This window comes from Oncorhynchus keta, chromosome 17 (assembly GCF_023373465.1).
Source record: "Oncorhynchus keta strain PuntledgeMale-10-30-2019 chromosome 17, Oket_V2, whole genome shotgun sequence".
Lineage (NCBI taxonomy): Eukaryota > Metazoa > Chordata > Actinopteri > Salmoniformes > Salmonidae > Oncorhynchus > Oncorhynchus keta.
This window is the reverse complement of record NC_068437.1, coordinates 24,627,325-24,653,332: the sequence shown is the minus strand read 5'-3', so window position 1 is coordinate 24,653,332 and position 26,008 is coordinate 24,627,325. Positions and strand designations below refer to the sequence as shown.

Here is a 26,008-nt window from a genome sequence, read left to right as displayed (position 1 = left end):
CATTGTCAAGAGAGCCTCTGGTGTACCTAAATGGTTTTTCTAGGCCTGGGTTGTACATCATTGAAATATCTCTCTGGTGAATTGTTGGTCTTCCTTCTTTAATCCACACCTTTACAGGATGTAATTTTCCCATATTGACAGTCAATGGTTGAACCTTTTCTTATTGAAGACTTCATTTGGAAATTTACACTTTGCATACAATCTATATGACTCTCTCCTAGAGAGACAATCTTGGAATACCAATATCTACATTGCTTAACATTTTTATATCATTTCTGGCAGATTAATCAGCTAATAGACTTTCAGTTTATTTGTAGAACCATCTTAAATAATTGAATCCGCTAACCATAGAACATGAAGGTGGACCTTAGCAGGTTGTTATCTTCACTGAAGGGGTGACATTGTAAGAAATGTCCTTTCTGGTAGAACTGCTGCAGAGCAGTATCATCCCCTTCTACTGTAGAGTAGAACGGGATGATACAAGCTTCCGTAAGGTTTCTCTCAGCATCCTGAACTATCTGAGGCTCAAGAAACTCACACAGCCATGGAATGTGCACAGAGGACAAAGAAAAGTGGAGACTTCATTTCACAGTGTATGGATTCCCCTGATTTACCTTACACACGCACACACACACACAATGGAAGAGATACAGCTCAATCATTGGCTCCTTTGAGGGGAGGCTCCTTGTCTCCTCCATTAATTTTCTCCAGCAGTAGATCTAATCCCAGTCTTGTAAAGTCTCTGCAACATTGCAGCCGCTGAATGGCTGTATCCATGACTGAAAAACTGCCTCATGTTCTGACTGCTTTCAAACCTCACTAATGCGATTGAGATTCAATCTTTTCTTTCATTTTCTCTAACGCTCTGTCTAACTGGGTCTGGAGCAGGACCAAAGGAGTTCTACTGATGCAGGCAGCACAGTGCCTTTCCCTGGCTGTCACTGTTCAGACTCCATCATGCAGGGGATGAGTTTAAAAAGAAAATCACAAACCTTTCTTCAGCCACTCTAATGTGCTAGTGACAGTGTAACACCGTGAACTGTCTCTTATAATATAGTTGAGGTAATACAAGTCAAACTTCATGTTTGTCTAACTTCCTATATCCCATACCTCTGTCAATTCCAGGGTATGATAATGATGTATTACAATGAGTAAGTACATACACAACAGACGTCAGGTTGTCATGAAATAGGATTTGATATTTGTGAACTATGTGAACTGTGGTTTTTATGGAATTGACAGTGTAACATTATCCTTATAGACAGGAAATGGGCATTATAGTAGGATCAAGTGGAATTATTGATTTTGCTTTGAATTTTCAGTCTTTCGCAGGGCCTATTCTACAGTTAAGCATTCCTCGGTGTCACTGTCTCTGTTGTCCAACTGGAATGCAATCCTGCCCACAAAGGTGTGATCTGTTTGAAAACAAATATGCCAAGATAACTCATGTTTTTATCTATTTTAAAATATAAACATTCAAAGCTACACACTCTAAAGTGGCTGTTGGCTGACTTGAACCAATTATTAGTATCCTAGCAACAGCAGTCAATATGTTTCTTAGCAACACCATTTGGATATGCATAAATTATATTTAATTCAAAACAGGTTGATCTAAACAAGCATTTTTTAATTTTTTTAATTTAACCTTTTTAACTAGGCAAGTCAGTTAAGAAGAAATTCTTACCCACTAGGAACAGTGGGTTATCTGCCTTGTGATTGGTAGAGATGCGTTCTAAGCCATACTAAAAAACCTGTTTAGCATGGGTAAGCCTATGTCGCAAAAATGGGCATCTTGTTTTCCATTCCATCTGAGAAATCCCTGCACATCCACTGTCCCATCAGCCCAGCCAGCCAATCCATTAACTTCATCTCCACTGCAAAAAAGCATCAAGACATTATTTATCCTTGCTTCTAGCCTAACATATGGTATGCAACAACAGGGTTTGTACAAATGTTGCTGTCTGTCTCTCGACGTTTGCAACATTGTTTCAATATTGAAATTTGATCTCCACTGTGCTATTGAGAGTTAACATGTCAGGACGAGGCAGACGTATTTTCTCAGCCAGTCGAAGTCATGAATCAGCATCATTTTTACACAAAGAAATGTAAATAAAAAAGCAGGTCAAACCAAATGAAATGCAGCTAGTTTGCTGTTTTACGAGCTACAGTTTAAAATAAAAAAATGTTACACCTTTATTAGGCAAGTCAGTTAAGAACAAATTCTTATTTACAATGATGGCCTCAGAACAGTGGTTCAGTGTTCAGGGGCAGAATGACAGATTTTTACCTTGTCAGCTCAGGGATTCAAATAAGCAACCTTTCGGTTACTGGCCCAATGCTCTAACCACTAGGCTATCTGCCGCCCCAAGGTGAATGAAGTGATTGTTAGCCTTAGTAGGCTTAAAGGCTTTTTAATGTAATTGGTAACCCCTTGTAGAAAAGCAATTATACACAAAAGGGCGTGCTAAACAACTTTTTTAGCACAGCTGTGCTGATCTACGGTAGTCCGCTCCGCTTCGTACCTATGACTGCAGCACATTCGTGCTAAAAAAGTAGTTTAGCACGCCCTCTTGTGTATAATTGCTTTATAATAAAGTATTTGAGGAAGCAAAGGCTCACACATTATCAATAAGGAATCATCAGGCATCGTCATCTTAGAAGTCATAAAGATATGAGGTTACTGTATGTCTAGATTTTTCATAATCTTATAGGAGCCTACTCTGAGAGGGATAGAAGTGGCAGATATCACTCAACTCAATTCAGGTATCTCTCTGTCTCACACTGCATTCAACCCTCATTATGTCTCGTTTTCTGACTGCTGAAAGCCTTTATCACACAATGCCTCTGTCTGAGACCCTTCCTGTGTGTGTCTGTCCCTGGAGGTAGACCCTGTTAAGGAAGAGATCATAGTCCTCTTTATCACCAGGCCCTTCAGCTCACACACACAGAGCAGCAATTAGACCTCTATCACTCGTCTTCTGTAATCAGCCCACAGCAGCCAGGCTTGATGTTATCTATTAATGCTTTCTCTCTCCCTGTGTCATGACCAGTGGAGGCTGCTGAGGGGAGGACGGCTCATAATCATTTCTGGAACAGAGCAAATGGAATGGCGTTAAACACAAGGAAACCATGTGTCTGATGTTTTTGATACCATTCCACTTATTCCGCTCCAGCCATTACCACGAGCCCATCCTCCCGAAATATGGTGCCACCAACCTCCTGTGGTAATGACCTACAGTGATATGATCTGTGGCTGAAAGGGCTTTGCATTAGGTGCTACTATATTTGATATTTAACAAGCCCATTAGTTAACGAAATGCCTTTTCTGGTTTTCCCACCTCTGAATTGTCACTCATATTACAGGTACATCTGAGACAAGATATACCTTATCCAGTCGCCATTTGATATGGGTGGCTCTGAATTGAATTACAGATTTAGGGAAATGAGCTCTATTCACATGCATTTCGAGGTTGTGGCTATTTCTCTGGGCCAGCCATTTGATAATCAGTTTTCCAAATTCATGTACTTTTCCTCAACCCCTCTACTAAAGCTGGGAATCCTCTAACTTGTCAATGATGCAGGGCTTTGAACCCACATCCTTTTAACGGGCTGCACTCTGCGCACACACCCTATCCTGGCGACCTCAGCGTAATAGAATATGGACCTGTGAGCCAACACTGTAGTATTCACCCTGCCTGTGTTACTATCACACTACTAATAGACCTCTCTGTCTGTCTCCCCTGGAGGACCGTTCAGCGGGCAGACCATTAGTGCAGTACACAAGGCCAACCGCAGGCTTCATGTATCATATGTTGCTCTACTTGTGTGTCATATGCACACAAAACATGACTGACGTAATATCAAATTATTTGAAGCTAATTTGTATACTAAGATCAATCAAATAGTCTCCGTTTGTGCAAACAATCTTAAAGGGCAATTACACCACTTTTCAACCTCATTTTCATTATCTCCAGCACTATGACCAGTGTCTACATAGCTGTGCATGCAATATATTTTCAATCCATTGCATAAACCATTACCTCTTGCTGATACTGTCCCTAAATTACACCCTGTACTTGTAAACAACATTGTATCACTGTTTTGATGTTTTTTAATGAAAATACTGCCATGCTTGATTGCTGTATGGTCTACTATATTAATTCTCTAAGTATTACTTTGGTGCAGACTGCAGTATAGTCCTTTATAGAATCCATCATCTCCTCTCTGCAGAGGAAGGGACAGAGGCAGGGTCAGAGGCAGAGGAAGGGTCAGAGCCAGAGCCAGAGCCAGTGTCAGAGCCAGTGTTAGAGCCAGTGTCAGAGACAGGGTCAGAGCCAGAGCCAGTGTCAGAGACAGGGTCAGAGCCAGTGTCAGAGCCAGTGTCAGAGACAGGGTCAGAGGCAGAGACTGGGTCAGAGCCAGTGTCAGAGACAGGGTCAGAGCCAGAGCCAGTGTCAGAGCCAGTATCAGAGACAGGGTCAGAGCCAGTGTCAGAGACAGGATCAGAGCCAGAGCCAGTGTCAGAGACAGTGTCAGAGACAGGGTCAGAGACAGGGTCAGAGGCAGAGACTGGGTCAGAGCCAGTGTCAGAGCCAGTGTCAGAGCCAGTGTCAGGGACAGGGTCAGAGGCAGAGACTGGGTCAGAGCCAGAGCCAGTGTCAGAGACAGTGTCAGAGACAGGGTCAAAGCCAGTGTCAGAGCCAGTGTCAGAGCCAGTGTCAGGGACAGGGTCAGAGGCAGAGACTGGGTCAGAGCCAGTGTCAGAGACAGGGTCAGAGCCAGAGCCAGTGTCAGAGCCAGTATCAGAGACAGTGTCAGAGACAGGGTCAGAGCCAGAGCCAGTGTCAGAGACAGTGTCAGAGACAGGGTCAGAGCCAGTGTCAGAGACAGGGTCAAAGCCAGTGTCAGAGCCAGTGTCAGAGCCAGTGTCAGAGACAGGGTCAGAGGCAGAGACTGGGTCAGAGCCAGTGTCAGAGACAGGGTCAGAGCCAGAGCCAGTGTCAGAGCCAGTATCAGAGACAGGGTCAGAGCCAGTGTCAGAGACAGGATCAGAGCCAGAGCCAGTGTCAGAGACAGTGTCAGAGACAGGGTCAGAGCCAGTGTCAGAGACAGGGTCAAAGCCAGTGTCAGAGACAGTGTCAGAAACAGGGTCAGAGCCAGTGTCAGAGCCAGTGTCAGAGACAGAGCCAGTGTCAGAGCCAGTGTCAGAGCCAGTGTCAGAGCCAGTGTCAGAGCCAGTGTCAGAGACAGGGTCAGAGCCAGTGTCAGAGACAGGATCAGAGCCAGAGCCAGTGTCAGAGCCAGTGTCAGAGACAGTGTCAGAGACAGGGTCAGAGCCAGTGTCAGAGCCAGTGTCAGAGCCAGTGTCAGGGACAGGGTCAGAGGCAGAGACTGGGTCAGAGCCAGTGTCAGAGACAGGGTCAGAGCCAGAGCCAGTGTCAGAGCCAGTATCAGAGACAGTGTCAGAGACAGGGTCAGAGCCAGAGCCAGTGTCAGAGACAGTGTCAGAGACAGGGTCAGAGCCAGTGTCAGAGACAGGGTCAAAGCCAGTGTCAGAGCCAGTGTCAGAGCCAGTGTCAGAGACAGGGTCAGAGGCAGAGACTGGGTCAGAGCCAGTGTCAGAGACAGGGTCAGAGCCAGAGCCAGTGTCAGAGCCAGTATCAGAGACAGGGTCAGAGCCAGTGTCAGAGACAGGATCAGAGCCAGAGCCAGTGTCAGAGACAGTGTCAGAGACAGGGTCAGAGCCAGTGTCAGAGACAGGGTCAAAGCCAGTGTCAGAGACAGTGTCAGAAACAGGGTCAGAGCCAGTGTCAGAGCCAGTGTCAGAGACAGAGCCAGTGTCAGAGCCAGTGTCAGAGCCAGTGTCAGAGCCAGTGTCAGAGCCAGTGTCAGAGACAGTGTCAGAGACAGGGTCAGAGCCAGTGTCAGAGACAGGATCAGAGCCAGAGCCAGTGTCAGAGCCAGTGTCAGAGCCAGTGTCAGAGACAGTGTCAGAGCCAGTGTCAGAGACAGGGTCAGAGCCAGTGTCAGAGACAGGGTCAAAGCCAGTGTCAGAGACAGTGTCAGAAACAGGGTCAGAGCCAGTGTCAGAGCCAGTGTCAGAGACAGAGCCAGTGTCAGAGCCAGTGTCAGAGCCAGTGTCAGAGACAGGGTCAGAGCCAGTGTCAGAGACAGGATCAGAGCCAGTGTCAGAGCCAGTGTCAGAGCCAGTGTCAGAGACAGTGTCAGAGACAGGGTCAGAGCCAGTGTCAGAGCCAGTGTCAGAGCCAGTGTCAGAGACAGGGTCAGAGCCAGTGTCAGAGCCAGTGTCAGAGACAGTGTCAGAGACAGGGTCAGAGCCAGTGTCAGAGCCAGTGTCAGAGACAGGGTCATAGCCAGTGTCAGAGCCAGTGTCAGAGACAGGGTCAGAGCCAGAGCCAGTGTCAGAGCCAGTGTCAGAGGGTCAGAGCCAGTGTCAGAGCCAGTGTCAGAGACAGAGCCAGTGTCAGAGACAGGGTCAGAGCCAGTGTCAGAGCCAGTGTCAGAGCCAGTGTCAGAGCCAGTGTCAGAGACAGGGTCAGAGCCAGAGCCAGTGTCAGAGCCAGTGTCAGAGCCAGTGTCAGAGACAGTGTCAGAGCCAGTGTCAGAGACAGGGTCAGAGCCAGTGTCAGAGACAGGGTCAAAGCCAGTGTCAGAGACAGTGTCAGAAACAGGGTCAGAGCCAGTGTCAGAGCCAGTGTCAGAGACAGAGCCAGTGTCAGAGCCAGTGTCAGAGCCAGTGTCAGAGCCAGTGTCAGAGCCAGTGTCAGCGACAGGGTCAGAGCCAGTGTCAGAGACAGGATCAGAGCCAGTGTCAGAGCCAGTGTCAGAGCCAGTGTCAGAGAAAGTGTCAGAGACAGGGTCAGAGCCAGTGTCAGAGCCAGTGTCAGAGCCAGTGTCAGAGACAGGGTCAGAGCCAGTGTCAGAGCCAGTGTCAGAGCCAGTGTCAGAGACAGTGTCAGAGACAGGGTCAGAGCCAGTGTCAGAGACAGTGTCAGAGACAGGGTCAGAGCCAGTGTCAGAGCCAGTGTCAGAGCCAGTGTCAGAGACAGGGTCAGAGCCAGAGCCAGTGTCATAGCCAGTGTCAGAGACAGGATCAGAGCCAGAACCAATGTCAGAGCCAGTATCAGAGACAGGGTCAGAGGCAAGGTCAGAGGCAAGGTCAGAGGCTGGGTCATAGCCAGTGTCAGAGACAGGATCAGTGTCAGAGCCAGTGTCAGAGCCAGTGTCAGAGACAGGGTCAGAGCCAGAGCCAGTGTCAGAGCCAGTGTCAGAGCCAGTGTCAGAGACAGTGTCAGAGCCAGTGTCAGAGACAGGGTCAGAGCCAGTGTCAGAGACAGGGTCAAAGCCAGTGTCAGAGACAGTGTCAGAAACAGGGTCAGAGCCAGTGTCAGAGCCAGTGTCAGAGACAGAGCCAGTGTCAGAGCCAGTGTCAGAGCCAGTGTCAGAGCCAGTGTCAGAGCCAGTGTCAGAGACAGGGTCAGAGCCAGTGTCAGAGACAGGATCAGAGCCAGTGTCAGAGCCAGTGTCAGAGCCAGTGTCAGAGACAGTGTCAGAGACAGGGTCAGAGCCAGTGTCAGAGCCAGTGTCAGAGCCAGTGTCAGAGACAGGGTCAGAGCCAGTGTCAGAGCCAGTGTCAGAGCCAGTGTCAGAGACAGTGTCAGAGACAGGGTCAGAGCCAGTGTCAGAGACAGTGTCAGAGACAGGGTCAGAGCCAGTGTCAGAGCCAGTGTCAGAGCCAGTGTCAGAGACAGGGTCAGAGCCAGAGCCAGTGTCATAGCCAGTGTCAGAGACAGGATCAGAGCCAGAACCAATGTCAGAGCCAGTATCAGAGACAGGGTCAGAGGCAAGGTCAGAGGCAAGGTCAGAGGCTGGGTCATAGCCAGTGTCAGAGACAGGATCAGAGCCAGAACCAGTGTCAGAGCCAGTATCAGAGACAGGGTCAGAGGCAAGGTCAGAGGCAAGGTCAGAGGCTGGGTCAGAGGCTGGGTCAGAGGCAGGGTCAGAGACAGGGTCAGAGCCAGTGTCAGAGCCATTGTCAGAGCCAGGGTCAGAGGCAGAGACTGGGTCAGAGACTGGACAGAGGCAGAGACAGGGTGCAGAGATAGAGGATGGTGAAGGAATGACCACACTCTTAAACCTCCTCCTTCCTGCTGTCACACTATAACCTGAACTCTACAACCTCGAGAAACAAAATGTGATGCTGATGAAACATGGCCACGGCACCAACCCCAGATTCCATTCTGTCTGCATCTTTACTCTACCAGCTCAGCAATGTCCATAGTGTGCAATTTGAGAACAAAGTTATAACTCTTCTAAAGTATCAGACAGCCTCTTCGTAGATTCTCGGGTCACACAGTAGGCTATATTTCATATTATCAAGCAATGATGAGACTTGGATTAATGTTCATTCTTTGGTATGCAATCACCAGAAATGCCAATACAAAGTCATAGAAAAGTCTCAGCACATTATCTAATTTGTTCTTATCAGACCAGTATGCAAATTGTTTCTGAACCTACAGCTGACATTGGCTGAGATAATGGGATTCGATATTCACTTTCTATTTTATTGGCCTGTTTACGGTTTTCTGTGATAATTAATTATAAGTCTGATGTAACAAAGTGTTCTAATTATCTTAGAAATCTCATTGTGTGTCTGCTTACAAGAGCTGACAATTAAGTTTATCCAAAAGAACATAAAGCTTGTTTGACAGCACAAACCATTTCCCCACAATGGCAAAGCAGGAAGAATATTGTCTATTTCAACCAGTGAAATTAAACTGACTATAGATGAGCACGGCCAAGGCTGCATCCTAGCTGACTACTGCCTATATTTAATTTTTTCACTTAAGCTTAGAGAAAGTGCCTGTCTTCAACCTTGGGGGGGAAATGTTGTTCTAAAAGCACTCTGCAGGAAGGAAGCTTTCAGAGGCAGTGAAAGACATGCAGAGAGGGACTTATTTGATGTGTTCAGATGGGCAGAAGGGTGCTAAGGCTTCTCTCATCCTCTATCTCCTCCCCCCTACGCCTCTATCTATCTCTCCTCTCGCCAGGTGTATGAACGAGGGACCAATGTGGAGCAATTTGTTACCCGCTTCCTGTTGAAGGAATCAGCCAATCAGATCCATTCTCTGCTGAACTCGGTGGAGAGTGCTGTGGACGCTATTGACGAGCAGCACTGTAGTCAGTCAGGGTGAGTTGTGGAGTGAGGAGGACACCACTGCTGTGTCACGTCATTATGTGTGTGAAATTTAGCCTGGAAGTACCCCAAATGAAAATCACTCAGGTTCCTAGCAATGTGCCTTCTCTGTCTACTGTGATCCACACTCATCCTCTCTCTCGTTCATCTCTCATCCCTCTCTGGGGCTGCCGGTAGCCTAGTGGTTAGAGCATTGGGCCAGTAATCTAAAGGTTGCAGGATTGAATCCCCGATCTGACAAGGTAAACATTTGTCATTCTGCCTCTGAGTAAGGCAGTTAACCCACTGTTCCCCAGGTGCTGAAAGACATGGATGTTGATTATGGCAGCCCCCCGCACCTTTCTGATTCAGAGGGTTAAATGTGGAAGATGCATTCAGTTGTACAACTGACTAGGTATCTCCCTTTGTTTATCTGTCTTTCACTCCCTCTGTATAGGTACCCTACTAAGGTCAGTCAACAGATTCCAGAGAAATGTTATGAGAACCCAGTGCCTGACTACCCTCCTAACAACAGAGTCAGTGCTGCCAAGGATGCTGCCCCAAGGAACATCAACACTGCTACAGGTGAGGCCTCTATGCCTGTGTCACACAAAACATACTGTGCACTGGCATAGGCCTACAGTATGTAGTCTCTCACTAAAGACGTTTTGTATGGATTGGAGTCAATTATCCAGCCCCTTCTACAATCTGCTGATTCATTTAAGTGATGTACTTTACCTTCTGTCTCCATCTCTCTCCCCTAAGAACACCTAACACCCTCTCTCTCCCCTAAGAACACCAAACACCCTCTCTCTCCCCTAAGAACACCAAACACCCTCTCTCTCCCCTAAGAACACCAAACACCCTCTCTCTCCCCTAAGAACACCTAACACCCTCTCTCTCCCCTAAGAACACCAAACACCCTCTCTCTCCCCTAAGAACACCAAACACCCTCTCTCTCCCCTAAGAACACCAAACACCCTCTCTCTCCCCTAAGAACACCAAACACCCTCTCTCCCTAAGAACACCAAACACCCTCTCTCTCCCTAAGAACACCTAACACCCTCTCTCTCCCCTAAGAACACCAAACACCCTCTCTCCCCTAAGAACACCTAACACCCTCTCTCTCCCCTAAGAACACCAAACACCCTCTCTCTCCCCTAAGAACACCAAACACCCTCTCTCTCCCCTAAGAACACCTAACACCCTCTCTCTCCCCTAAGAACACCTAACACCCTCTCTCTCCCCTAAGAACACCAAACACCCTCTCTCTCCCCTAAGAACACCAAACACCCTCTCTCTCCCCTAAGAACACCAAACACCCTCTCTCTCCCCTAAGAACACCTAACACCCTCTCTCTCCCCTAAGAACACCAAACACCCTCTCTCTCCCCTAAGAACACCTAACACCCTCTCTCTCCCCTAAGAACACCAAACACCCTCTCTCTCCCCTAAGAACACCTAACACCCTCTCTCTCCCCTAAGAACACCTAACACCCTCTCTCTCCCCTTAAAACACAAACCATTTAAGCAGAATGTAGACATGTGTCACCTAAACCAAATGCAATGTAAAAAAAGAAAATTCTGAATGAAGTCTGACATACATTTGTCATTTGCATTTGTGATTAGCTTGGAGACAAGCCTGGTAGAATTAATCAAGCAGAATGGAAATGGAAAAAGCACTGTTCTCTTCAGGCAGAGTGTTTTATTTCCCCTTTTTCTACATTCTCGATCAATCATCTACAGGAACATGGAGATGTGACTAGCGGCTCCAGCTCTCCCACAGAGAGGATGAGGGAGGGAGGGAGGGGGGAGGGAGGGAGGGCTGTAACAATGACACAGATATGCAGATCAAAAAGTCAAATACATTATACTCTGCATGCAGCCATCACTTCAGTTAGAGTTGTTTCTGCAGTGAGCTGCTGTAAAGCAGCACATGTAGGCCTATGGGTTTGAGTAGCAATATCAGTCTACCAAAACCAGTGTGCATATGCCAGACACCCTCATTTGTAGATTCCTTCATTCATTCAGAACCACAATGACATTTCAGCTGTTTCATGCTTCTGTCTCAAAGATAATTCTGGAATATATCAATTTAAAGCAGCTTGCATAACGTACAGCATTCAGAGCAATTACAGAATAAACCACGAGTGCACAATCAGTATGCATCATGCATGCAGTAGATAAGCATTATGTATTGTGGTGTACAATGGTTTGGGAGTAGACCAAGTGCTGAAAACGAACTTTTCAATGGGGATAAATAATCCCTTTTCCACTGAATCCATTCCTCATTTCAATTAGAGAGTGGTTCCACTGAAAAGCAGAGTTAGAGCTTCTGGCTATGGCCTCACAAATGACTTCCAGTCCAAACTGCTCTCATTTATTAACATGCTTTATGGAATTACATTCGAATGACATGGAAACCATAGAAACTGTCTATAGAAAGGGGCAATTTTGAGTCCATTACTTAAAGCCTGACACCAGTTAAACATTTCCCACAGACACTCATAAACCTGACAGTTTGGGCAATAAAAGCCAGTATTACAGCTGTCAGCGGCTGGAAATAGGGCCTTGATTGGGGCCAGCTTGGTCTGGCCTGTCATTTATTTTATCAGGAAGAAAATATTGATCAATACTTCCCTGTGCCCCCTCCCCCTCTCTCTGTCTCACTCTTAGACTCACTCATTCTTTCCTGACTTTCCCTCACACTTTTATCAAATATATTTATAAATATGAATATATTTTTTTCCTACAGTTGTTCCTGCTATATTGCAATATCCCTCTTTTTTTATAATGGCAGACTAAACATTCTTGTTGCAGAATCTGTCTGTGCTCTCTCTTCATTGAACAGGGAATACCTTGCCAGTGAATGTTCTAAATTTAAACATTCATGCTGATCAGATTTGTGGAACTGCATCCTTGCAGGACTATGTGACACTATGGGAGAAATGTTGTTTTTAAATGAGCCATTGTTCATTGTTCAATGTTACCTGAGGCAAGCCACACTCCTCCATGTATTTTGACAAGGGTGTACTTGTGCTTGTGTGTGTGAGTGTGCAGGCACCAGTGTGTGGAATGAAAATGTTCCTGCGAACATCTGTGACTGCCATATGTTGGACAGTATGCTAAGGCAGCTGCACATGGAGATGGCTGCCTGTTGTTAGAATGGCCAGTCAGGAATAATGACTGCTCTCCTGTGTATGACAGAAAGCATGCTCAAACAGCATGGACATCCATTCAGCCCCAACTGACCAAATGTGCCTGCTATGTGCATGCTTCAAATGTCTCTATGGTTATGACTGGTAGGTTCCAAAATTTCACAGCCCCTCTAAGCTCTGTGCTTCTGTTCTCATCAACACAGGGGGAAGTGTCATCCTCTAATTGGCTTGGCACCTTGAGAGGTGATGATTTTAAAGAGCAGAAAGCCCTTTTCCACCATTAATTGGTTATGTCGCATCACATAGAGGGGAGAAGAATGGAAGGATTAATATTATTGGCCTTCCTATTCATTTCTGCCTCACTGAGGCCTCTTAACACAGGGCTTCTCAGTGTGTTTCATTCTATTGTCATTGTCGTCCTGGCTGGACCTTTACTGCACACACTATTATCCAGGGTGACTCACAAAGGCAAAGCTAATCGCAAGAGCCAAGTACGTTAGGATAGAATGTGTTATTGCTTTCTACACAGAGCTGAAAAGCAATAAAGGCCTCTTCTCTGCTGAGGCACAAGCTATATATTTCAATGTCAAACCTTGAATAGTCATGATTTTTCCTGATTAACACATTTTATTCCCTATTTATCAGACCTGGTTGGAACTCTTTAATTGCCTCAAATATTCTCTGGAGGAAAAGATCTGTACCATAAAATGTGTTGAATGCTGAGAATGTGTTGGCTTCAGGTGTTGAATGCTGGGAGTGTGTTGACTCTATTCTATCAGGGGTGGTGGAGGTAAGGAAAGAGACGCTGGAGGCACAGATCAACCGACTAGCTGAGCTAATTGGACGCCTTGAGAACAAGGTAAGAAAAGTATTGTAATAAAATACAAAAATGACACTAAACAAAAATATAAATGCAACATATAAAATGTTGGTCCTATGTTTCATGAGCTGAAATTAAAGATCCCAGAAATGTTCCATTCGCATAAAAAGCTTATTTCTATCAAATTGTGTGCACAATTTGTTTACATCCCCGTTAGTGAGCATTTCTCCTTTGCCATGATAATCCATCCACCTGACAGGTGTGGATTATCAAGAAGCTGATTAAACACCATGGTCATTACACAGGTGCACCTTGTGCTGGGAACAATAACAGGACACTCTAAAATGTGCAGTTTTGTCACACAACACAATGACAATAATATTGCAAGTTTTGCGGGAGCGTACAATTGGAATGCTGACTGCAGGAATGTCCACCAGAGCTGTTGCCAGAGAATGTAATATTCATTTCTCTACCATACATCGTTTGAGAAAATTTGACAGTACGTCCAACAGGCCTCACAGCCACAGACCATGTGTAACCACGCCAGCCCAGGACCTCCACAACGCTGCTTCTTCACCTGCGGGATCGTCTGTGACCAGCCAGACAGACAGCTGATGAAACTGTGGGTATGCACAACCAAATAATTTCTGCACAAACTGTCAGAAACCATCTCAGGGAAGCTCATCTGTGTGCTCGTCATCCGCACAAGGGTCTTGACCTGACTGCAGTTTGGCATCGTAACCGACAGTGGGCAAATGCTCACCTTCATTGGCCACTGTCACGATGAATCCCGGTTTCAACTGTATCGGGCAGGTGGCAGACAGCGTGTATGCACAGAGATACTGTGACAAGATCCTGAGGCCCATTGTCGTGCCATTCACCTGCCGCCATCACCTCATGTTTCAGCATGATAATCCATGGCCCCATGTCGCAAGGATCTGTACACAATTCCTGGAAACTGTAAATGTCCCAGTTCTTCCATGGCCTGCACACTCAACAGACATGTCACCCATTGAGCATGTTTGGGATGCTCTGCATCGACATGTACAACAGCGTGTTCCAGTTCTCACCAATATCCAGCAATTTTGCATAGCCAGCGAAGAAGAGATGGACAACATTCCACAGGCCACAATCAAGAGCCTGATCAACTCTATGTGAAGAAGATGTGTCTCGCTGCATGAGGCAAATGGTGGTCACACCAGATACCGACTGGTTTTCTTATCCATGTCCCTACCTTTGTTTTTAATCCATAGATTAAGGCCTAACGAATGTATTTAAATTGACTGATTTCCTTATATGAACTGTAACTCAGTAAAATCTTTGAAATTTGTGCATGTTGTGTTATCTTAGAAAATGCCGTTTGTATTTTCAACTTCGGCATGATCAGCTCAGAAATGGATGACTATAAACTTGAAATCACTGATTATCATGACAATTTAGCCCACCCCAGTCATAGACAGTTCTCTCTACTACAAGCGGTACCGGAGTGCCAAGTCTAGGACAAAAAGGCTTCTCAACAGTTTTTGCCCCCAAGCCATAAGACTCCTGAACAGGTAATCAAATTGCTACCCAGACTATTTGCATTGTGTGCCCCCCCAACCCCGCTTTTACGCTGCTGCTACTCTCTGTTCATCATATATGCATAGTCACTTTAACTATACATTCATGTACATACTACCTCAATCAGCCTGACTAACCGGTGTCTGTATGTAGCCTCGCTACTTTTAAAGCCTCGCTACTGTATATAGCCTGTCTTTTTACTGTTGTTTTATTTCTTTACTTACCTATTGTTCACCTAACACCTTTTTTGCACTATTGGTTAGAGCCTGTAAGTAAGCATTTCACTGTAAGCTCTACACCTGTTGTATTCGGTGCACGTGACAAATAAACTTTGATTTGATTTGACTGATTGAAACTCCTGGACAGCTATTGTGAGTAGCCTAATGTCATTCCATTGGCTATTGTCCATTTTACTTTGACCTGTCCTGTTTATTGGATGTGGTGTGTTTGTCAACATGTTAATTCATAATTCACATTGAAGCACATTTGTATTTGATAGGATGCCATTTAGGCTATTTAATCAGAAATACTCATGATGTAAAAAAGTGTCTCATGCAGTTATCATAAATTTGGTCGTCCTGTAGGCTACAGAAAAGGCCACAGAGGCTATATAGTATTTCTACTGTATAGGCCGCTACATGAGTTATGTTAGATGACTTTGACTGGGCGTTGGTGGAGCACCGCAGCTCTGCGTCTCTCCAACAGTACCATGGAGATGTGCGCTGGGCATGGCCAAGATAAATGTTTCGCGCCCCTGCCTTTGGCAAAGTGGACACTGCTTATCATGGGGCAGCATCACCACTCACCTTAAATAGCCCATATGCCACTGGGTGAATAATGTTTTCATTGTTTTGGGCAGAATTATGTGAGGTGATATGTGTTGTTGGAGGTGCATCTTGGTCAATTTAGCTTGTTAAATGCTACACTAGTCAATCTGCTGCCCTAAGAGGCTGCCTAATCATGCCTAATGGGCGGGCCGTCCCTGATAGAACCAATCTCTAGCACATCCCATGGTGGCTCGTTAGCGTATCTCCAACAGCACATCCAATCTGTGCTGCACCTCCCAGGCAGGGCTCAACATTAAAACATCTCTAGCACTGGTACTCCCTACTTGACACACTGCTGGCTTAACCCAGCCGCACCAATGTTTCAGTGTCCACTGTACAGCTGGTGACCGTGTCAGCGTGCATGTGCCCAGCCCGCCACAAGGAGTCGCTATAGCGTGATGGGACAATCACTCCTCTAACCCGGACGACGCTGGGACAATTGTGTGCTGCCTCATGGGTCTCCCAGTCACACCCAGCTGTGACATAGCCCGAACCCAGGTCTGTAGTGACGCCTCAAGCACTGCCATGCAGTGCCTTAGAATGCTGCTCCACTCGGGAGGCCCAGTGCTCCCTACTTTAAAAAGCTTGCACAACATCACATTTTGGAGTGCCAGAAAAAAATGTTACATTTTGGTCCTTACTGAACACTTCTGTGTTTTGATTCTCCCTGTTGTTTTTTCACCCACCCAGGTCCCAGTTTTTTTAGCCCTCACGTCAAATCAAATCAAATCCAATTTATTGGTCACATACACATATTTAGCAGATCAGGGTTGGAGAGTAACGGATTATGTAAGGGATTACAAAAAACTGTAATCCATTACATTACCAGCAAAACCAATTATTGTAATCAGATTACAGATACTTTTGAAAAACGAGATGATAACTTCGACTATTACTTTTAAATTCAGAAAGGATGTTTGTGAAAAAAATCTTTGACACTTCTCTGTTTTCTCAATGACATTCAAATCAGCATTGAAAAAGGCACAAATTTAAGTTTGTTCCACCTGAGCGAGTCTGACCAGAAGTCAGAGACCACTATGATGACACACCAAATGTGTTTGATGGATCGCGGGAAAATAGCAGGAATAGGTTTTTGTAGGCTACAGTCCAAGCTATGTCTTCCAATGGTGCAACTGCTGTCGGCATCCAAAGATTATCCAATTTGAATAAACGCATGGAGGTAAGGATGACAGCAGTGGTGTAGTCTACGGCGATACAGATATCACTTATTATGGATATCTCCATAGCTCATTAATGTGAATCACACTGCTGCTCTCTCATTTAGCTATTTACACCTTTACTATTTACGTATTGTGGTTGTTGTTCACAAATCTAAATGTGTATTTGAACACAATAATGGTTGAATTCAAGAAGTTTAAGTTGCCTGTCAATCATTGTTTTTGAAACCAGTGGACAGCAAGTGAAAATGCGCTCTTGCAACAGCTGCATAGTGCGGATCCCAGCCTATGGAATGAAAGTGGGGCTTTTATTGCTCAATCTAATTCATGTTGAATTATTATTATTTTTTTAAGTGTGCGAGTTTGAGCATGAGCATGGCCTATGGACAATTGCTCAAACTCGCAGTTTTGACAGACTTACATTTTACATTACATTTAAGTCATTTAGCAGACGCTCTTATCCAGAGCGACTTACAAATTGGTGCATTCACCTTATGACATCCAGTGGAACAGCCACTTTACAATAGTGCATCTAAATCTGTTAGGGGGTGAGAAGGATTACTTATCCTATCCTAGGTATTCCTTAAAGAGGTGGGGTTTCAGGTGTCTCCGGAAGGTGGTGATTGACTCCGCTGTCCTGGCGTCGTGAGGGAGTTTGTTCCACCATTGGGGGGCCAGAGCAGCGAACAGTTTTGACTGGGCTGAGCGGGAACTGTACTTCCTTAGTGGTAGGGAGGCGAGCAGGCCAGAGGTGGATGAACGCAGTGCCCTTGTTTGGGTGTAGGGCCTGATCAGAGCCTGGAGGTACTGAGGTGCCGTTCCCCTCACAGCTCCGTAGGCAAGCACCATGGTCTTGTAGCGGATGCGAGCTTCAACTGGAAGCCAGTGGAGAGAGTGGAGGAGCGGGGTGACGTGAGAGAACTTGGGAAGGTTGAACACCAGACGGGCTGCGGCGTTCTGGATGAGTTGTAGGGGTTTAATGGCACAGGCAGGGAGCCCAGCCAACAGCGAGTTGCAGTAATCCAGACGGGAGATGACAAGTGCCTGGATTAGGACCTGCGCCGCTTCCTGTGTGAGGCAGGGTCGTACTCTGCGGATGTTGTAGAACATGAACCTACAGGAACGGGCCACCGCCTTGATGTTAGTTGAGAACGACAGGGTGTTGTCCAGGATCACGCCAAGGTTCTTAGCGCTCTGGGAGGAGGACACAATGGAGTTGTCAACCGTGATGGCGAGATCATGGAACGGGCAGTCCTTCCCCGGGAGGAAGAGCAGCTCCGTCTTGCCGAGGTTCAGCTCCACACTGATATGTCTGCCAGACATGCAGAGATGCGATTCGCCACCTGGTCATCAGAAGGGGGAAAGGAGAAGATTAATTGTGTGTCGTCTGCATAGCAATGATAGGAGAGACCATGTGAGGTTATGACAGAGCCAAGTGACTTGGTGTATAGCGAGAATAGGAGAGGGCCTAGAACAGAGCCCTGGGGGACACCAGTGGTGAGAGCGCGTGGTGAGGAGACAGATTCTCGCCACGCCACCTGGTAGGAGCGACCTGTCAGGTAGGACGCAATCCAAGCGTGGGCCGCGCCGGAGATGCCCAACTCGGAGAGGGTGGAGAGGAGGATCTGATGGTTCACAGTATCGAAGGCAGCCGATAGGTCTAGAAGGATGAGAGCAGAGGAGAGAGAGTTAGCTTTAGCAGTGCGGAGCGCCTCCGTGATACAGAGAAGAGCACTCTCAGTTGAATGACTAGTCTTGAAACCTGACTGATTTGGATCAAGAAGGTCATTCTGAGAGAGATAGCGGGAGAGCTGGCCAAGGACGGCACGTTCAAGAGTTTTGGAGAGAAAAGAAAGAAGGGATACTGGTCTGTAGTTGATGACATCGGAGGGATCGAGTGTAGGTTTTTTCAGAAGGGGTGCAACTCTCGCTCTCTTGAAGACGGAAGGGACGTAGCCAGCGGTCAGGGATGAGTTGATGAGCGAGGTGAGGTAAGGGAGAAGGTCTCCGGAAATGGTCTGGAGAAGAGAGGAGGGGATAGGGTCAAGCGGGCAGGTTGTTGGGCGGCCGGCCGTCACAAGACGCGAGATTTCATCTGGAGAGAGAGGGGAGAAAGAGGTCAGAGCACAGGGTAGGGCAGTGTGAGCAGAACCAGCGGTGTCGTTTGACTTAGCAAGCGAGGATCGGATGTCGTCGACCTTCTTTTCAAAATGGTTGACGAAGTCATCTGCAGAGAGGAGGAGGGGGAGGGGAGGAGGATTCAGGAGGGAGGAGAAGGTGGCAAAGAGCTTCCTAGGGTTAGAGGCAGATGCTTGGAATTTAGAGTGGTAGAAAGTGGCTTTAGCAGCAGAGACAGAGGAGGAAAATGTAGAGAGGAGGGAGTGAAAGGATGCCAGGTCCGCAGGGAGGCGAGTTTTCCTCCATTTCTGCTCGGCTGCCCGGAGCCCTGTTCTGTGAGCTCGCAATGAGTCGTCGAGCCACGGAGCGGGAGGGAGGACCGAGCCGGCCTGGAGGATAGGGGACATAGAGAGTCAAAGGATGCAGAAAGGGAGGAGAGGAGGGTTGAGGAGGCAGAATCAGGAGATAGGTTGGAGAAGGTTTGAGCAGAGGGAAGAGATGATAGGATGGAAGAGGAGAGAGTAGCGGGGAGAGAGAGCGAAGGTTGGGACGGCGCGATACCATCCGAGTAGGGGCAGTGTGGGAAGTGTTGGATGAGAGCGAGAGGGAAAAGGATACAAGGTAGTGGTCGGAGACTTGGAGGGGAGTTGCAATGAGGTTAGTGGAAGAACAGCATCTAGTAAAGATGAGGTTGAGCGTATTGCCTGCCTTGTGAGTAGGGGGGGAAGGTGAGAGGATGAGGTCAAAAGAGGAGAGGAGTGGAAAGAAGGAGGCAGAGAGGAATGAGTCAAAGGTAGATGTGGGGAGGTTAAAGTCGCCCAGAACTGTGAGAGGTGAGCCGTCCTCAGGAAAGGAGCTTATCAAGGCATCAAGCTCATTGATGAACTCTCCGAGGGGACCTGGAGGGCGATAAATGATAAGGATGTTAAGCTTGAAAGGGCTGGTAACTGTGACAGCATGAAATTCAAAGGAGGCGATAGACAGATGGGTAAGGGGAGAAAGAGAGAATGACCACTTGGGAGAGATGAGGATCCCGGTGCCACCACCCCGCTGACCAGAAGCTCTCGGGGTGTGCGAGAACACGTGGGCGGACGAAGAGAGAGCAGTAGGAGTAGCAGTGTTATCTGTGGTGATCCATGTTTCCGTCAGTGCCAAGAAGTCGAGGGACTGGAGGGAGGCATAGGCTGAGATGAACTCTGCCTTGTTGGCCGCAGATCGGCAGTTCCAGAGGCTACCGGAGACCTGGAACTCCACGTGGGTCGTGCGCGCTGGGACCACCAGATTAGGGTGGCCCGCGGCCACGCGGTGTGGAGCGTTTGTATGGTCTGTGCAGAGAGGAGAGAACAGGGATAGACAGACACATAGTTGACAGGCTACAGAAGAGGCTACGCTAATGCAAGGAGATTGGAATGACAAGTGGACTACACGTCTCGAATGTTCAGAAAGTTAAGCTTACGTAGCAAGAATCTTATTGACTAAAATGATTAAAATGATACAGTACTGCTGAAGTAGGCTAGCTGGCAGTGGCTGCGTTGTTGACTTTGTAGGCTAGCTGGCAGTGGCTGCGTTGTTGACACTACACTAATCAAGTCGTTCCGTTGAGTGTAATAGTTTCTACAGTGCTGCTATTCGGGGGCTAGCTGGCTAGCTAGCAGTGTTGATTACGTTACGTTGCGTTAAAAGAACGACAATAGCTGGCTAGCTAACCTAGAAAATCGCTCTAGACTACACAATTATCTTTGATACACAGACGGCTATGTAGCTAGCTATGTAGCTAGCTACGATCAAACAAATCAAACCGCTGTGCTGTAATGAAATGAAATGAAAATGTGATACTACCTGTGGAGCGAAGCGGAATGCGACCGGGTTGTTGAGTGCGGAAGTTCTATTCAGTAGACGTTGGCTAGCTGTTGGCTAGCTAGCAGTGTCTCCTACGTTAAGGACGACAAATAGCTGGCTAGCTAACCTCGGTAAATTAAGATAATCACTCTAAGACTACACGCTCTAAACTACACAATTATCTTGGATACGAAGACAGCAAAGACAACTATGTAGCTAGCTAACACTACACTAATCAAGTTGTTCAGTTGAGTGTAATAGTTTCTACAGTGCTGCTATTCGGTAGACGGTGGACGTTTGCTAGCTGGCTAGCTGCTGGGCAGATAGCAGTGTAGACTACGTTAGGACGACGAAATACGAAGTTGCAATAGAAGTGCTGACTGTTTCACTTTGTTGTCCTCTTTCTTTTCCTTTTTCTTCTGTCCTTCTTTTGTCCTTATTTTGTCTTCCTTTCTTCTGTTAACTAGATATTTTTTGGACTTAAAGGGGCAATCTGTAGTTGCTACATCCATTTTTGGACTTCTAAATTATATATAAATATTCTTCAAGAATCAATTGATATATATATAAATATATATATTATCAGCATCCTTGAAGAATATAACTTATAAATGCCTCATGAGCTAAGTTCAACTGTTACACTCCATGAGAACCAAAAATATAAGCTTGTTTTCCCCCAATGTTTGTAAACATTGTACATTTGATAGCCTATAGCATAGTTAAAACAATCATTTTGATATAATGGATGGTCCGTCCTTGCATCCATAGCTCTGTCTATCTATCTGAGCGTGGTTACGTTTCTCCAGGCCTCAGCATTTACCAAAACAGTAGCGGGGCGTCCATTTAGTTATTGTTTCATCTGTGGATTTGCCCTTTAAACAGCTGTATATTACCAATATATCAAAGTGTCATCAACAAACAGGTGAACAAGAGACCAATAGCAAATGCAGCATATGACATTCATTTTTACATGGAAATAGCACTTTTCAGTAGCACTCAAAGCATGCCATTCCATGAGCGCAGCATTTATTTTTCATCTCGAATCAATGAGCCCAATCAGTCCTCCAAGACAAAAAAATCATAAACAACAGAGTTGTTCTGGCTAATAAGTCCTTAGATTTGGGGTTATGCTAAGGCAAAACAATATTATTGAAGATCAAGGGGTATAACATTTATTGGAAGGACTGGAATTCTCATAGACTTTGGTTTTTAATGTAAATATAAATGTAATTGTATTATTACAGTACCAGTCAAAAGTTTGGACACACCTACTCATTCCATTACATTGTAGAATAATAATGAAGACATCAAAACTATGAAATAACACATATGGAATCATTTGTAACCAAAAAAGTGTGAAACAAATCAAAACATTTTATATTTGAGATTCTTCAAAGTGGCCACCCTTTGCCTTGATGACAGATTTGCACCATCTTGGCATTCTCTCAACCAGCTTCATGGAATGCATTTCAATTAACAGTTGTTAAAAAAAAAATAGTGGAATTTTTTTCCTTCTTAATGAGTTTGAGCCAATCAGTTGTGTTGTGACAAGGTAGCGGTGGTATATAGAAGATAGCCCTATTCACCCAACTTATTGTGGGAAGCTTGAGGAATGCTACCCGAAACGTTTGACCCAAGTTAAACAATTTAAAGGTAATGCTACCAAATAAAAAATCAAATCAAATCAAATGTATTTGTCACATACACATGGATAGCAGATGTTAATGCGAGTGTAGCGAAATGCTTGTGCTTCTAGTTCCGACAATGCAGTAATAACCAACGAGTAATCTAACCTAACAATTCCAAAACTACTACCTTAAACACACAAGTGTAAAGGGATAAAGAATATGTACATAAAGATATATGAATGAGTGATGGTACAGAACGGCATAGGCAAGATGCAGTAGATGGTATCGAGTACAGTATATACATATGAGATGAGTAATGTAGGGTATGTAAACAAAGTGCCATAGTTTAAAGTGACTAGTGATACATGTATTACATAAAGATGCAGTAGATGATATAGAGTACAGTATATACATATGATATGAGTAATGTAGGGTATGTAAACATTATATTAACTAGCATTGTTTAAAGTGGCTAGTGATATATTTTACATCAATTTCCATCCATTCCCATTATTAAAGTGGCTGGAGTTGAGTCGGTGTGTTGGCAGCAGCCACTCAATGTTAGTGGTGGCTGTTTAACAGTCTGATGGCCTTTTCCCATCGATGTGGATAGGGGGGTGCTCCCTCTGCTGTTTCCTGAAGTCCACAATCATCTCCTTAGTTTTGTTGACGTTGAGTGTGAGGTTATTTTCCTGACACCACACTCCGAGGGCCCTCACCTCCTCCCTATAGGCCTTCTCGTCGTTGTTGGTAATCAAGCCTACCACTGTAGTGTTGTCCGCAAACTTGATGATTGAGTTGGAGGCGTGCATGGCCACAAAGTCGTGGGTGAACAGGGAGTACAGGAGAGGGCTCAGAACGCACCCTTGTGGGGCCCCAGTGTTGAGGATCAACGGGGTGGAGATGTTGTTACCTACCCTCACCACCTGGGGGCGGCCCGTCAGGAGGTCCAGTACCCAGTTGCACAGGGAGGGTTTCGAGACCCAGGGTCTCGAGCTTGATGATGAGTTTGGAGGGTACTATGGTGTTAAATGCTGAGCTGTAGTCGATGAACAGCATTCTCACATAGGTATTTCTCTTGTCCAGATGGGTTAGGGCAGTGTGCAGTGTGGTTGAGATTGCATCGTCTGTGGACCTATTTGGGCGGTAAGCAAATTGGAGTGGGTCTAGGGTGTCACGCAGGCGTCCCATCTAGACATCTGGAAATGCAAATGCGCTACGCTAAATGCTAATAGTACTAGTTAAAACTCAAACGTTCATTAAAATACACATGCAGGGTATTGAATTAAAGCTACACTCGTTGTGAATCCAGGCAACAAGTCAGATTTTTAAAATACTTTTCGGCGAAAGCATGAGAAGCTATTATCTGATAGCATGTAACACCCCAAAAGACCCGCAGGGGACGTAAACAAAATAATTAGCATAGTCGTCGCTACACAAACCGCACAAATAAAATATAAAACATTCATTACCTTTGACCATCTTCTTTGTTGGCACTCCTAGATGTCCCATAATCACTATTGGGTCTTTTTTTCGATTAAATCGGTCCATACATAGCCTAGATATCAATCTATGAAGACTGTGTGATAAACTAAAAAAAATAGCGTCTTATAACGTAACGTCATTTTTTTAAATTAAAAAAGTTGACGATAAACTTTCACAAAACACTTCGAAATACTTTTGTAATGCAACTTTAGGTATTAGTAAACGTTAATAAGCGATCAAATTGATCACGAGGCGAAGTATATTCTTTAGCTGTCCGTCTGGAAATAATGTCCGGGTAAATCTCAGCAAAATATCCGGTCGGAAAGCTGCCTTGCGTCTGTTTGACCAAGAAACAAATAGTAGGCAAATGACAAGACTCTAGACAACGTGTGGAAGCTGTAGGTATTGCAACCTCAGCCCCATTAAATGTGGTTCACCTTTATCAATGGGTTCAAGTCGCGCATGGATATATTTTTCCATTTTCAGTGATCAGATTTTCCTGCACTTTTCGATGAAACGCACGTTCTGTTATAGTCACAGCTGTGATTTAACCAGTTTTATAAACGTCTGAGTGTTTTCTAACCACACATACTAATCATATGCATATACTATATTCCTGGCATGAGCAGCAGGGCGCTGAAATGTTGCGCGATTTTTAACAGAATGTTCGAAAAAGTAGGGGGTAGGAGTAACAGGTTAAAGTGACTAGTGTTCCATCATTAAAGTGACCAGTGATTTCATGTCTATGTATATAGGGCAGCAGCCCTAGGGTGATAGACAGCTAGTGATGGCTATTTAACAGTCTGATGGCCTTGAGATAAAATCTGTTTTTCAGTCTCTCAGTCCCAGCTTTGATGCACCTGTACTGACCTCGCCTTCTGGATGATAGCGGAGTGAACAGGCCGTGCCCCGGGAGGTTGATGATCTTTTTGGCCTTCCTGTGACATCGGGCCGTAGGTGTCCTGGAGGGCAGGCAGTGTGCCCCCGGTGATGCTTTGGACAGAAAATACCACCCTCTGGAGAGCCCTGCAGTTGCGGGTGGGGCAGTTGCCATACCAGGCCGACAAGATGTGCTCAACTGTGCATCTGTAAAAGTTTGTGAGGGTCTTAGTGGCCAAGCCAAGTTTCTTCAGCCTCCTGATGTTGTTACGCCTTCTTCACCACACTGTCTTTGTATGTGGACAATTTCAGATCGTCAGTGATGTGTACGCCGAGGAACTTGAAGCTTTTCACCTTCTCAACTGTGGTCCCGTCAATGCGGATGGGAGTGTGCTCCCTATGCTGTCTCCTGAAGTCCACGATCAGCTCCTTCATTTTGTTGACATTGATGGAGAGGTTATTTTCCTGGCACCACTCTACCAGGGCCTTCACCTCATCCTTGTAAGCTGTCTCTTCATTGTTGGTAATCAGGCCTACTACTGTTGTGTCATCTGCAAACTTGATGATTGAGTTGGATGCGTGCGTGCCAGTCATGGGTGAACAGGGAGTACAACAGGGGGCTGAGCACACACCCTTGTGGGGCCCCTGTGTTGAGAATCAGTGAAGTGGAGGTGTTGTTTCCTACCTTCACCACCTGGGGGTTGCCCGTCAGGAAGTCCAGGACCCAGTTGACTCAGGGCCCCGAGCTTGAATGCTGTTGAAGGCTGAGCTATAGTCAATGAACAGCATTCTTATATAAGTATTCCTCCTGTCCAGATGTGATAGGGCAGTGTGCAGTGCAATGGCGATTGCATCGTCTGTGGATCTATTGGGGCGGTAAGCAAATTGAAGTGGGTCTAGGGTGTCAGGTAAGGTAGAGGTGATATGATCCTTAAATAGCCTCTCAAAGCACTTCATGATGGTAGAAGTGAGTGCTACGGGGCGATAGTCATTTCGTTCAGTTACCTTTGCTTTCTTGGGTACAGGAATAATGGTGGACATATTGAAGCAAGTGGGGACAGCAGACTGGGATAGATAAAGATTGATTATGTCCGTAAACACCCCAGCCAGCTGGTCTGCGCATGCTCTGTGAACGCAAAAAGGGATTCCATCTTGGCCTGCAGCCTTGCGAGGGTTTAACACGTTTAAATGTCTTACTCACATGGGCTACGGAGAACGAGAGCCCACAGTCCTTGGGAGCGAGCCGCGTTGATGGCACTGTGGTATCCTCAAAGCGAGCAAAGGTGTTTAGCTTGTCCGGAAGCAAGATGTTTGTGTCCGC

At 46.0% G+C, this 26,008-nt stretch overlaps 1 protein-coding gene across 2 annotated transcripts in view; it reads left to right on the top strand.

The window, feature by feature from the left end:
* LOC118396680 (N-terminal EF-hand calcium-binding protein 2-like) overlaps positions 1-26,008 on the top strand; it is a 150,677-nt gene that overhangs the window by 100,152 nt on the left and 24,517 nt on the right. For both annotated transcript variants that reach the window (XM_035791024.2, XM_035791023.2), the window contains exons 6-8: positions 9,072-9,211; positions 9,654-9,781; positions 13,133-13,212. In XM_035791024.2, coding sequence (XP_035646917.1) covers positions 9,072-9,211; positions 9,654-9,781; positions 13,133-13,212 — 348 coding nt within the window. The remainder of the gene's footprint in view (positions 1-9,071; positions 9,212-9,653; positions 9,782-13,132; positions 13,213-26,008) is intronic.